This window comes from Anomaloglossus baeobatrachus, chromosome 8 (assembly GCF_048569485.1).
Source record: "Anomaloglossus baeobatrachus isolate aAnoBae1 chromosome 8, aAnoBae1.hap1, whole genome shotgun sequence".
NCBI classification, from domain to species: domain Eukaryota; kingdom Metazoa; phylum Chordata; class Amphibia; order Anura; family Aromobatidae; genus Anomaloglossus; species Anomaloglossus baeobatrachus.
In genome coordinates this window covers 49,538,525-49,552,844 of record NC_134360.1, presented here as the reverse complement: position 1 = coordinate 49,552,844, position 14,320 = coordinate 49,538,525, and the positions used below count along the sequence as shown (strand labels likewise).

At 49.3% G+C, this 14,320-nt stretch overlaps 1 protein-coding gene across 1 annotated transcript; it reads left to right on the top strand.

Moving 5' to 3' along the window:
• The first annotated feature begins 731 nt into the window (after nucleotides 1-731).
• On the top strand, nucleotides 732-5,870 carry LOC142249171 (uncharacterized). The gene is made up of 3 exons (XM_075320772.1): nucleotides 732-1,451; nucleotides 3,753-3,884; nucleotides 4,736-5,870. The coding sequence occupies exons 1-3, from the start codon at nucleotides 1,118-1,120 to the stop codon at nucleotides 5,341-5,343; spliced, it is 1,074 nt and encodes a 357-aa protein (XP_075176887.1). The 5' UTR covers nucleotides 732-1,117; the 3' UTR covers nucleotides 5,344-5,870.
• The last annotated feature ends 8,450 nt before the right edge of the window (nucleotides 5,871-14,320 follow it).

Below are 14,320 nucleotides of genomic sequence, written 5' to 3'. Positions count from 1 at the left end.
CTTACACAGGAGGCGGAGATCACCAGTGTAATGTCCACAGCTGCAGGTTCCTCTGCTCGGTCTCTCCTGACCGATCAGCGATCCCTGCAGCAGGGCTATAACGTTACACACAGTGCACCAAGCACCACTGACACACACACATCATCACCACTAACAGCCCCCCCTCACACAGCCCTCACCAGACATACAATGCCCCCCATACTCCTGCCCCCCAGCAATGCTCAGCACACCAGCAATCACCACTGACACACACACCACAGCCCCACTAACAGCCCCCCCTCACACAGCCCTTACCAGACATACAATGCCCCCTATACTCCCCCTCCTGCCCCCCAGCAATGCTCAGCACACCAGCAATCACCACTGACACACACACATCATCACCACTAACAGCCCCCCCTCACACAGCCCTCACCAGACATACAATGCCCCCCATACTCCTGCCCCCCAGCAATGCTCAGCACACCAGCAATCACCACTGACACACACACCACAGCCCCACTAACAGCCCCCCCTCACACAGCCCTTACCAGACATACAATGCCCCCTATACTCCCCCTCCTGCCCCCCAGCAATGCTCAGCACACCAGCAATCACCACTGACACACACACATCATCACCACTAACAGCCCCCCCTCACACAGCCCTCACCAGACATACAATGCCCCCCATACTCCCACTCCTGCCCCCCAGCAATGCTCAGCACACCACTAACCACGTAATCCCCACTAACTCACCACATTCAGTGCACATCCCAACATTAACCAGCGGAAACCACTTAGTTACTGCACATAACCCGCCCTGCGAAACAATTAGCACAAGTTATAATGGCCCCTCGGTCGCCCCCCAGCGCACCCATAGCCACAGCAGGCGTAGGCATAGGCGCGGCAGGTCCTCCCCAACCTCCTCCGACGAGTCCCGACGCCATTCCCCACATCCCTCTAAAAGGCGATCCCGACATTACCACCGGAGACGCAGCTCCCATAGGAGCCGCCACAGATCGCGGTCCTCCAGATGGCGTACCCCATCATCATCTTCACAATGGTCCGACAAATCCGAGAGTCCCAACAGACTAGCCCAGCCTCTCGACCGACGCCAGCGGTCACGAGCCGCATCCATGGCTGTCAGCCAGGGAGACCGGTCATCTCCCAGGGCGCCCGGCGAAATTAACCAGACCATCATCCAAGCAGGAGTCCCTCCAGCACCCGGAGTCGCTCCGCCAGCCATCATCCCAGCGGGAGCCGGAGTCCCTCCAGCACCCGGAGTCGCTCCCCCAGCCATCATCCCAGCGGTAGCCGGAGTCCCTCCATCACCTGGAGTCGCTCCTCTAGCCATCATCCCAGCGGTAGCCGGGGTCCCTCCATCACATGGAGTCGCTCCTCCGTCCGTCAATCGAGTGGGAGCCGGGGTCCCTCCATCACATGGAGTCGCTCTTCCTGCATCACACAGCGGTGAGTTCTCCGAGGCCAATGCACACGACACTGTACATGATATCGGGCATAACGCAGTGGGGAACGAGCTAGCGTCAACCATTAAGGCATTAATTCATCAGCTGACGCGCTCTCGCGCTACACCAGAAGATAAAGCTACACCGCAGCTAGCGAGCCTTCACAAGGACGCGTTCTTCTGCGGTATTAGCCCCCTAGGGGCGCACATAGATCAGGAGACAAGAGACAAAATCTGGAATAATGACTATATTGACATATGGTCCCTATTATCCCCCGACCAACTGACTATAGATAAAGAAAGGAGGACAAACGACCGTTCATACGACAGAAATAGACCGAAAATAGCGCAGACGATGAATAATTGGCTACAGGCTTTCGCAGTCTTAGGCTGTATTATGGGCCAGAAGCATCCGGAACGCTGCTCCGAGCTCTATATATATCAGGATCTGATATATAACTCATACAAGGCCCATGGCGGGTCAGCCTGGCGGCGGTATGACGAGGAGTTCCGCAGGCGGCTGGCCCTGCAACCCAGCCTAGGCTGGGGAGTTAAAGCGACAGACGTATGGTTACGACTGATGCTGTCACAGAAGCAGCCCCCCTTTTCACCTACGACCACTAGCTACCCCGCAGCCCAACACTCAGTGGTCGTGCGAAAAAACGGGCCCTGCTGGCAATTTAATGAGGGAAATTGCCGTTTCCACGCGTCGTGCAGATACAGACACGACTGCTCTGCTTGTGGAGGGGGACACCCAGCAGCAAGGTGTACCCGTCCAGCAATCAGGGTGCCTACAAGGCAGAACCCCGGTGAGCGTAACCGCAATGGCCCCCTGGTTAAACCTCTACCCTAATAAAGAAGCTGCAAGGCAATTGCACTCCGGCTTTACACACGGTTTTATTATCCCCTTCAAACCTAATAGAACACCAACCCTGGCGCATAACCTAAAATCCGCTCGCGAATTCCCCGACATCTTGAAACAAAAAATTCAAAATGAAGTAAACCTAGGCCGAATGGCGGGCCCCTTTGAATCAATCCCTTTCCAAAATATCAGGATATCCCCGCTAGGCATTATCCCAAAAAAGGAACCCGGGAAGTATCGTCTAATCCATCATCTGTCCCACCCAAAAGGCGCATCGGTTAACGACGGAATCCCCCCAGAGGAAGCATCGGTAACATACGCGTCCTTTGACAAAGCAGTAGAATTAGTCCGCGCAGCGGGGCCCGGTGCCCTGCTAGCTAAATCTGACATAGAGGCGGCATTCCGCCTATTACCCGTGCATCCCGACTGCTTCCACCTGCTAGGCTGCAAGGTGAACGAACACTATTATTACGATATGTGTCTGCCAATGGGATGTTCCATCTCATGTCACTACTTTGAGCTGTTCAGTTCCTTCCTGGACTGGGTAGTTCGTTACGAAACAGGCAGCAATTCCCTGATCCATTACCTCGACGACTTTTTATTCGTCGGCCCCGTAAACTCTAAACTCTGCTCCCTCCTCCTCACAAAATTTAAATTTATAGCTCAGCGCTTCGGTGTCCCGCTATCACCAGAAAAAACAGTCGGCCCCTGTAACGTCTTGCCTTTCCTCGGCATCGAGATAGACACTAACGCAATGGTTTTTCGCCTACCAGCAGAAAAAATTCAGAAAACACTGCATATGCTGGAGGGTTTCTGCGAGGCAAAAAAGGTTACCCTCCGACAGATGCAGTCCTTGCTGGGTCTGCTGACATTCGCCAGCCGCGTAATGCCGGTCGGCAGGGCCTTCTCTCGGCGATTATCACTAGCAACAAAGGGCATTTCCCAACCAGGCCATAGAATCAGGCTCACTCGCTCGCTGAAGGCAGACTTACTAGTCTGGAAGACTTTCCTTCAATCCTTCAATGGCCATACCTGCGTCATGGCTAAAGAGACGTCAAGCACAGACATAGGGCTCACTGTAGGTGGACGTAATAAAAAGAGCTTTGCGGCAATCTACAAGAACCAGTGGTGTACCGGCAGCTGGCCGGATCTGTGGGCCACATCAAGCTGGGGGAGTGACCCAGCCCTGCTAGAAATATTCACAATTGTATTATCCATGGAGTTATGGGGTCATCAGCTGGAAAACTCAAACATTCGATTTCCAACAAAAAATCCAATAACGGCGAAGAGCTTAAATCACATGTCGTCTGCGTCGCTGCCCTTACTGGCTCTGCTACGCAGGCTCGCCCTTCTGTGCCTGAGACACAACATCTGGTGCCGAGCTCATATAACGGCGGACATAGACGATAACCTTGTTAACTCTCTTTTATGTTCCGATTGGCAGGCCTTCACAGACCATCTCCCAATGGCGCATCCAGAGGGTATCCCGTGTCCTCCATCGCTATGGGACACCGTAGCCAATCACTAATGCCTCTAATCCGTGCCTCCGTTACACCGGCTACCTGGCAGGTCTATGGTAAGGCTTGGGAGGAGTGGTGTTCACTAATCCAGGGTAGGCCCGTTCATAACTGCGACCGCGCAAGAAGCGAAGTGACGACGGAATTTTTGCTTCGGCTCAAAGAACAAGGGGCGTCGGGCACATCGGGACAACGGCATTTATCAGGGATAGCCTTCTTTTTTCAATTAGCAGGGTGGGTGGATGTGACGAAGTTCTTTGTCATTAAGCAAGCCATGAAAGGCTGGAAAAGGCTTCAACCTAGTCAGGAATGTCGTCGCCCCATGTCATTGAAATTACTACACGACATGATTGCAATATCCCCCTCAATATGCAAGTCTCCATACGAGGCGTCCCTCATATCAGCAGCCTTCGCTATCGTTTTTTTCGGCGCGCTGCGCATTGGTGAATTGTTACCACGCTCAAAAACAGCAACTGAAGGCGGGCTACTCAACGAGGATTTAGTCATATGCAGCAATGCTCTGCGCATTCGCGTGCGTAAATCCAAATGCGACCCCACCGGGAGGGGCACGTGGGTCCTGGTTAACTCAGCAGACGGCCCAGTATGCCCACTAAAAATAGTCAAACAGTACGCGCTGATCAGACACGCAAGCAGATTTTTTCTTTCCCATACGGACGGGTCCCCGCTTACCAAGTATCAATTCCAAGCAATGTTTAAACAGTGCTTAGCGAAAGCTGGGGAGAATCCGAAGGAATACGGGACCCATTCCTTCCGAATCGGGGCAGCCACTGAGGCAGCTAGGGCAGGAGTAACGGAGGCTGAAGTGCAGAGAATGGGTCGATGGAAGTCCGCTTGCTTTGCCAGATATATAAGACCGGATTTGCTGAAATAACACGTTTATCTATTACAGGCGACTGCAGACCGGCAGTCTGGGTAGTTGGTCACTCTTATATTTACTGGGCAGAAAAAAGAGCCATGATTCGACCAGGAGGAAAGAACCTTGGCTTCAGAAACGTTGAGGTCAATTGGAGAGGCATCAGAGGGCTAAGATGGCAACAAATTTTCCCGGAGATGGTGGACATCTCCAGGTCGGCCACGGGGCCGTTGGTAATGGTGATTCATGCTGGTGGCAATGATTTGGTGAAACGCAGTACGGTCGAACTACTAACAGTGATGAAGACGGACATCGAACGTTTGGCCTACCTCTTCCCGGATACAGTATGGGTGTGGTCAGAGATAGTACCACGAGCGGTATGGCACGGAGCAAAAAATGCAAATGGCATAGAGCGGTCAAGGAGAAAGATCAATGCGAGAATGGCAAAATTCATGAGAGAAAGATGTGGAATCGTGGTGCGTCACCACCAGTTGGAAGGCGATAACTCTGCACTGCTGAGGGCAGACGGAGTGCACCTTACGGACATTGGTCAAGACATTTTGTTGTCCGGGATACAGGACGGAGTGGATCAGGCCCTGAAGGTGATGGGTGGGGTCGGAGTCCTGTGTAGGCGGTACACATGATCCTCCGTGGCGGAAAATGGCGGAGAGGGGGCCAAGGTCGTAACAGCTCGTTGGCTGCACGCCGGTCGGTCGCAGACAAGGTTGCGGCGACGAGCTCGTAATGACATGGAAGGCCCCTTCTCTACCTATGAACTTAATAAACTGTGACCGACCTGTTTTCACCCCATCTAGGCCTGCCCGTGTTTTCATTTGGGGACTGGGGGGAAGAGGGGAGGGCACCGCTTCAAACATACGGGTCTCCACAGTCTGGCAGGCACGATACTGCTTAAGGAACGTGTCTCTGACTGTGGAGCCCCCCCCCCCTGACCAATCCTAAAGGAAGCAAGGGTCGTGCCCATATCCCCTCTTTCCACCATTCCCTAGGTGAGCCACTAATTGGGATGCCCAGCTGACCAACGGGATCACAAGAGAAAGGGGGGTCCAGCCACACCTACAGGGGTTAAATTCAGTGCCCGGGGTCAGCGATTTCCTCTTTCCCTCTGGCTGCCCCTCTAGAAGCTTTTGTCCCACCCTCCCTCCCTTATATGCTCAGCACCCTCTTATTAGTTTTATTGTTTTTTTTTTTTTTTTTACCAGAATAATTGTGTGTTAACTGAATATATGAATATAGATGCAACCCTTGTATTTGAAATTACGTCACAGCGGAAAATGGCGGAGAGGGGGCCAAGGTCGTAACAGCTCGTTGGCTGCACGCCGGTCGGTCGCAGACAAGGTTGCGGCGACGAGCTCGTAATGACATGGAAGGCCCCTTCTCTACCTATGAACTTAATAAACTGTGACCGACCTGTTTTCACCCCATCTAGGCCTGCCCGTGTTTTCATTTGGGGACTGGGGGGAAGAGGGGAGGGCACCGCTTCAAACATACGGGTCTCCACAGTCCTGCACGGAAAGTGTAAAAGACCCCCTGTGCCCCCCTTCTCCGTTCATCCTCCCCACATCCCTCCCCGGATTATTACCAAGCAGTAAGTGATCCACCGGGGCGCGCGCAGCCAAGACTTTCATTAGTGCAGGACTGCACCATTAGCAGCCATCTTCTCGCTAATTATGTCATCCCAGCGCTGATTACTCAGAAGAAGCCTTAATATTGGGAGGCAATGTCAATATTATTACAAGCCGTAACCAAATTACTCCCAGGACCCCGGGATAAACAAGGAGCGTATCAGCGAGCGCTCCTACAAAAAACATCTCTCCGACCCCAAAAGAGTTCCTGCCGAGGTTGCCGTGGCAACGCTCCCCGAACAAACTTTGTATCGAAAACGTCTCCGGTTTTATGAATTCCTTTTTCTGTTTTAGGCTCTTTTTGGGCATTTCTTTTACTTTTTTTACATCCAGGAGATTTATTACGCCTGCGTGGAGAGGTTATTTTATTTTCGGAGTGTTTTTTTTATTTGTTTGGGTTTTTTTTTACTCTCTCTCTGTAATTTCCCAATAAATAATTTATGAATGGCTCGGAGTGGAGGAGTCGGTGGCGAGAGGCTGCAGAGACATAATAATATGCTGAGAACAAACAGCAGAAGAACCAGGTGAAGGAAGAAAGCCGGCGCTTCTTGTAAACAAGATTTATTAATCTGTGGTCGCCCGTGGTTTCAGGTCTTTTAAGAAAAAAAAAATGTAATAAAAAGATATATATAAAAAAAAAAACATGAACGGAATAGAGAAAACACAGGTATAAAGCTGCGACCATAACTCGATTATAAAACTGCAAACAGCACTCGCTGTCGGGAAAGGAAACAGGGACCGGGAAAGAGGAGACGGGTTTGGTTACTATTTTGTAACTTTTTATCAATTGCAATTCTTTTTTACACACTTTTGCAAAAAATGGAGCAACTTTGCAAATAATCTTAATGTAAAACCTTATTACTGTTTTGTGTATGCAGCCCCTGTGCAGACCAATGTGTCTCCATGGTATGGATTTTAAAGGGAATCTGTCATCAGCATTTTCCAATATAAACAAAAGCCATCCCCGTTAATGGCTCAGTTACCACAGTCCAGCAGGATATCTATGAGCTCCCAATCCCCTCAGGATATCCCCCCAAAAATACATTTTATCATCACCCTAAAAATACATTTTACTACCCCCTCCCCCATACAGCATCGCTGGTCTGTCTTGGTGCCTCCTCTATATCCGCATATGCCATCTTTCCACCCTCCTTGATGTAGATGATGCGTCCTATGTATTCCACACAATGCCACCAATCTTGCTCCTGCGAAGGGCAGAGCAAAGTCCTATAATGCGCATGCGCCAGCTTTGCTTTCAGGTCGTCTGCTCTCTTTGTCCTTTCCTGGCTCATACGCATTACAAGACTTTGCTCTGCCCTTATATACAGGTTTCCTGATGTAGGTGACAAGTTCTATGTCACACACACACCATCAATCTCACTCAGGTAAAGAGGGCAGAGCAAAGTCCTGTAATGCGCATGCGCCGGCTTTGCTTTCAGGTAGTCTACTCTCTTTGTCTTTTCTTAGCTCATGTGTTGTACGGGACTTTGCTCTGCCTTAATATACAGCTTGCTTGATGTGGATGACATCCTATGCCATTCTTGCAATGCCACTATTCTTGCTCCTGCACAGGCGCAGGGAGCAGAGAAAAATCCTATAATGCGCATGTGCCAGCTTTGCTTTCAGGTGGTCTACTCTCTTTGTATTTTCCTGGTGCATGCGAATTACAGGACTTTGCTCCACCCTAACAGACAGGTTGCTTGATGTGGATGACGCGTGCTATGTTATTCCCACAATGCCACCGTTCTTGCTCAGGGGCAGAGGGCAGAGAAAAGTCCTAAAATGCGCATACATCAGCTTTGCTTTCAGGTCGTCTACTCTCTTTGTCCTTTCCTGGCTCATGCACAGTACAGGACTTTTCTCTGCCCTTATATACAGCTTTCTTGATGTGGATGACATGTCCTATGTCATTCACAAAGTCTTGTAATGCGCATGCACCGGCTTTGCTTTCAGGTCATCTACTTTCTTTGTCCTTTCTTGGCTCATGTGCATTACAGGACTTGGCTCTGCCCTTGTATACAGGTTGCTTGATGCGGATGACATATATTATGTTTTCCACACAACGCTACCAATCTTGCTCCTGCGCAGGCTCAGAGGGAAAAGCAAAGTCTTGTAATGCACATGCGCAGACATTGCTTTCAGGTCATCTACTCTCTTTGTCCTTTGCTGGCTCATGCGCATTATAAGACTTTGCTCTGCCCTTTATATACAGGTTACTTGATCTGGATGACACATCCTATGTCATTCACTCAGTGCCACCAATCTCACTCCTGCGCAGGCTGAGAGGGCAGAGCAATATCCTGTAAAGCACATTTGCTGGCTTTACTTTTAAGTCGTCCACTCTCTTTGTCCTTTCCTGGCTCATGTGTTGTACAGGACTGTGCTCTGCCCTTATATATAGCTTTCTTGATGTGGATGACAAGTCCTATGTCATCCTCACGTCACCATTCTTGCTCCTGCGCAGGTGCAGAGGGCAGAGCAAAGTCCAGTAATGCGCCTGCGCCGGCTTTGCTGTCAGGTCATCTGCTCCCTTTGTCCTTTCCTGGCTCATGCGCATTACATGACTTTACTGTCCAATGTCTGCCACTCAACACCACCAATCTCGCTCCTGCGCAGAGGGCAGAGAAAAATCTTGAAATGCGCATGCGCCAGCTGTGCTGTCAGATCATTTGCTCCCTTTATCCTTTCCTGGCTCATGCATATTAAAGGACTTTGCTGTCCTATGTCATCCACACAATGCCACCATTGTTGCTCCTGTGCAGGCTGAGAGGGCAGAGTAAAGTCTCGAAATGCGCATGCGCCAGCTTTGTTGTCAGGTCATTTGCTCCCTTTGTCCTTTCCTGGCTCATGCGCATTACAGGACTTTGCTGTCCTATATCATCCACACAACGCCACCAATCTCGTTCTGCGCAGGTGCAGAGCAAAGTTTTGAAATGCGTATGCGCCAGATTTGCTTTCAGGTTGTCTGCCCTCTTTGCTCTGCCCTTATTTACAGGTTGCTCTTATTGTGGTAAAAGAGAAGATAGGGGCTATTCCCTTCTCCAATATCCTTTCTCAATATATAGTAGGTGTAATCATAAAACCTTATATGAAGACCTTGTATCCGCAGACATTTTTAGTACCCCCAACTAAGGTGGGACGCAAACGGAGGACCCCATAGGCTCTTTATAAGGCAACTCCTTTAATTTTCACATGGAATAGATGCTATAAATTAGAAAGTCTCAAATAATTTACAATATCTGGAATCCATAGAGTACAGTCTACATCATATAGATACTCTTAAAGGGGAAAACACATCATTAGCATCTACACATGACACTTGACATTAATACTTGGTAATTGCTCATCTTTTGGATGCAAACATTTAGTTTCTAGGGAAAAGAAACATAAACCAACGCCGCGCAAGGATCGCTCTTCATCAGCTCGCTCATTATCTGGAAATGCTGTTTTGGAGCGACAATAAAATGTATCATATTAATGCAAAACATAAAACTGCAACAATGTAAAATGCACAAAAGAGAGACACACACACCGTCCCGTAAACCCTCTGAGTTATTCCTACCCCGTCCAGGCATTATATGATCATTGTGGTGATTATGGGGCTTGCAATACACGTAGGGACAGTAGCAATAAATGGAGTGTGATAACGGCTCGCGCTCTCGCTTGCCAATGAATAATGATCTCATAAATGCTGCTAATAAAAGCTCTTTGCATCACATGTTTAGTCTTGTGGTGGCCGCAGGAATCCGGGGAAGGGAGGCGGGATGGGCACTCATTGATTCATCTTTATTCATTAAAATATTGTCTGTGCCATCAAGAGATGTAGCAGAGCCCAATGTGTTCTTATACTGAATTATTGTGATAAATGCAGGAGACGCTGCCTCTGACCCTTTATCTTAGGAGAGGCCTTCACATGACTTCAGGGAGGATAATATGAGCAACATAGACTATTTAAAGGGGTAGTTTGACAACAGATGTCATATCCAGACAAATTGAGTTTTAAAGTGTTTGGAAAACATGGCTGCTTTCCTCAAACAGCACCACCCCTCTCTAGTGGTTGCATCTGGTATTGCAGCAATGAAGTTTTCTAGTCCTGGATCATCCCTTTAATCAATAAATCATAAGTTTTATAACCTTCTAATTTTTTTTTTTAGGCTTCAATTCATCATACTTTTCAAAATCTCTACTTGGCGTCAGTGAGTAGTAACAATAATAGCGCCAACATATTCTATAGCGCCTTACATACATCAGCAACACTGTCCCCATTGGAGCTCACAATCTAAATTCTCTATAAGTCTTTGGAGTGTCAGAGAAAACCGGAAAACCCGGAGGAAACCCAAGCAAATACATGGAGAACATACAAACTCCTTGCAGATGTTGTCCTTGGTGGGATTTGAACCTAGGACCCAGCGCTGCAAGACTGCAGTGCTAACCACTGAGCTACCATCCAGTTGTAACCACTAAGCCACCGTAAAATGTTAACCACTGAGCCCCTTCCAGTTGTAACCACTGAGCCACCATCCAATACTAACCACTGAGCCACCGTCTAGTGCTAACCATTGAGCTACCACACAGTTGTAACCACTGAGCCACCACACAGTTGTAACCACTGAGCCACCGTCCAGTTGTAACCATGGAGCCACCATACAGTTGTAAAAAACGGAGCCACCGTCCCGTGCTAACCACTGAGCCACCGTCCAGTTGTAACCACTGAGCCACTGTCCAGTGCTAAAAACTGAGCCACCGTCTAGTGCTAACCACTGAGCTACCATCCAGTTCTAACCACTGAGCCACCATACAGTTATAACCACTGAGCCTGTAATTGCATGTAACATACTTGGTTACTTCCCCTTTAAGGAATTTTGACGGTTTCGGCAGATTCCAGCGGAGTGCATTTCTTACCCAATGTCTGCAATGAAGTGGAACCCGGCGTTTAATAGCAGCGAGCGATACAGATAGAAATTACACCCGGCCGTATCACAGCATTAATAATCCTGCTCTATAATTCACCGCAATCTGTGCCACATGGAGATAATGGCATGAGCGGGCATATAATCACCGCAGCACTTCAGCAAGACGAGCTATCGCAGGAATTAGAGTCTTTATCAAGAGATTGCGCTCAATCATAGGTGCGCACAAAGGGAATCCAGCAGGGAACAGGTTAACCAGCGGAGATGAGACTGGAGGGTAATTACATGGAGAATTCAGTAAGGCTGAGATCACATGTGCAGTAATTATCCGTCAGATCAGATCCTGCAGAGATCCATTGGGAAAAAGGTTCTGCAAACACAACTGTTTTACCCGTTAACTGATTTCTGCCGGATCCGTTTTTTAACATTGGAGTCTATGGAGAACGGATCCGCTAATAACTGATTACTATTTAGTCATCTGTTTTACTTGCATTTGTAATGGATCTGCTTTTTTCCTATCGGATCCGTTAACAATGGAAGATAAATAGTAATCTGTTAATGGATCCGTTCTCCATAGACTCCAATGTTAAAAAAAAACAAATCCGGCAGAAATCATTTTGCCAACGGATCTCTGCAGGATCCGTTCTAATGGATGATTGCAGGACATGTGAATTCAGCCTTACTGTGGGGTCTCCAGATCCACCGTCTGGCGCTCTGAACGCCCTGCGCCATTACTCTCCCACAAAACATATTAGAGTTTCAAATTTCGACTGATCACTATTTTTATTCTTTGGGCCTTTGCAAATCTGTGTTACTGGGTCACATGACTCATGGCTTTATTTTCTGTCTACATCTTCCAATCCCATTGCATGTCCTTTATATATCTTGTCCTTCAGTGCCCAATGTTCCTCGACCTCCTAGATCACCACCTCATGTGGATACCCGTGTGTATGTGCCTCCAGTTGTTTCGACCACATTTTCTAGAATGCGGCGAGGAGAGAAAGTAGACGAGCGAAGATGTTATAGCTGTGGGCATCCCTTCTCCACATCACTATTCGTCCCTGTAACAGCGTGTCCCTCCCCCGCCTGTGCTCATGGTGTAATAGTCTGTCTCTCCTTGACTGTCCTGTATGTACTACTGGTGGGGCATTGTTTGTTCTTCTCAGAATGGGACTTCTCCAATCCACAACTTGGTAGACAGAATAGAACCAGGACTTCTAGAATCCTTTCATGTATCAAATGTCCAGGCAGAGTTGGATCCTTCTGCCCACCTAAGGGGCTGATCCCAGGAGGAGAGAACAATAAGACCCAAGTCAGTCAGTAGTTGGATCTCGGCTGGAGAAGCACTAGGATCTATAGCTGAGGCTGGATCCTAGAGCCTGTGTATGGACTGTTACAGACTGGAGATCGGTGGCCACGTGGGATTGTGTTTTGTTGTTCTCTCATAAGGACCATTGCCATATTTTCCCTGGCATCGGAATACGGGGCAGTGCCCCTGGATCTGTTACTTTGTTGTGGACTCTTTGCAAACTTTAAGCATTTATATTCATGTTTGGTGCTTTATCTTTGTGGTTCTAATAAAGCCCTTTGGATTGTTCCTTGGCCTGGCGTCTCTTGCTGCTCTGTCACATACCCCGTCACAGTCCCCTTCTCCTTCTGGTAGCTGTAAATAAACTCATTTCCCTCCAGTAATTTTCACAGGTAGCCTCTTTCTCCCTCGGACAGTTGAAAGTATTGCATGTCATTTATATATCTTTCACTACCCCCTTCTCCACATCACTATTAGTCTCCTTCTCCTTCTGGCAGCTGTAAAAGAATAATTTGTTTCCAGTAATTTTCACATGCAGACTCCTTCTCCTTCTGGCAGTTGAAAGCTTCGTTGTCAATCAGTCTACTCCCTCTTCTGAAAGTAAGGAATGTCATCCGACATGACAATGTAAACGCAAAATTAACTGATCGGAGCTGAGGGGTGTTGTAGTATGTGGGCTGGGTGCTTTTTGGTCCCATTAAGTTCCCAGTCAGTCTCTTTCCTCCTCTTTTACGGTATCAGTAAGTCTCCTTTACTCTCTTTGATAGTCTCAATAAATTCCCCGGTCAGTCTCCTTTCCCCTCTGGCAGCTGTATATGTTTCGCCCTGGGCAAGCCAGGGGACACAGGTCACAACACCACCACACCCCACACTCCAGGTAGGCACATCTGCTAACCAGAAATCCTTGTTGCCTTCCTCCAAGAGTCTGTGATGCACACCAGGGGGTGGGCCAGGCGGTTGGCTCCGCCCACCAAGGAGCTCACCACTCTGGAGGCAGGAAGTTACCAGGCAGAAAGCTCAGGGAGGAGCAGGAGTCAAGTCAGGGACATGAAGGAGTGAACAGCAGATAGCCCCGGGCAGGGCAAGAGTGCAGATTAGCCCAGGCAGGGCTTGAGTAAAGAAGCAGCTTAGCCCAGGCAGGGGCTAGAGGAAACAACCAGAAGTGAAAGTGAAGGAAAGGAAAGTGGAAAAGGAGGAAAGCAAGAAGTGGTGACAGAGCAGAGAGCAGGAGAAGCCTGAGAGCCCAGCTGTGTGTAGGGCTAGAACAGCAAGGTCAGCGACGGCGGTGACTGTCCGGAGGGGGACCGTTTGGAAGTTCCTGGAAGGACCCCGTTGGCTGTGTGCCCGGTGGTCTGGAGCAGTGTTCCGAAGGACAGTCAGCACCAGGGCAGGGGCCTCTCGGACCCCGGCAAGGCTAGGAGTCGCCCAATTTGCCGAATCCGTCAGTGAAGGGGACGCAGATCCCCCAGCAACAAAGTCCCGATTGACGGCAACAGCCCGACCATTACCGGGGAGACACCGCCACCGCCAAGGCACCAGTTTCCCCAGGGCCAGCGCCTGCGGGCAAAGTGTAGAGCTCCTCCGGCCCAGATTGCAGTCGGGGAGCGGGTAACCGGAGGGAATCCACCGCTACCATCAGTCAAACAGGTGCAAGGAAGAGAGACATCACCGTCACCTACCGGGGAAGCAGAGCAGCCGTCTGTGGGACCGTCCTACCAGCCGTTGGTTTACCGTACAAACTGTGTCCGTGTCTCAGGCT

What these genes read in the sequence shown, in the direction of transcription:
- LOC142249171 (XM_075320772.1), top strand. Translation starts at nt 1,118, where the DNA reads ATGGCTGTCAGCCAGGGAGACCGGTCATCTCCCAGGGCGCCCGGCGAA. An exon ending in TCTTCCTGCATCACACAGCG is followed by an intron (nt 1,452 to 3,752) that starts GTGAGTTCTCCG and finishes TCCGATTGGCAG; the next exon opens with GCCTTCACAGACCATCTCCC. An exon ending in GGCTACCTGGCAGGTCTATG is followed by an intron (nt 3,885 to 4,735) that starts GTAAGGCTTGGG and finishes TATCTATTACAG; the next exon opens with GCGACTGCAGACCGGCAGTC.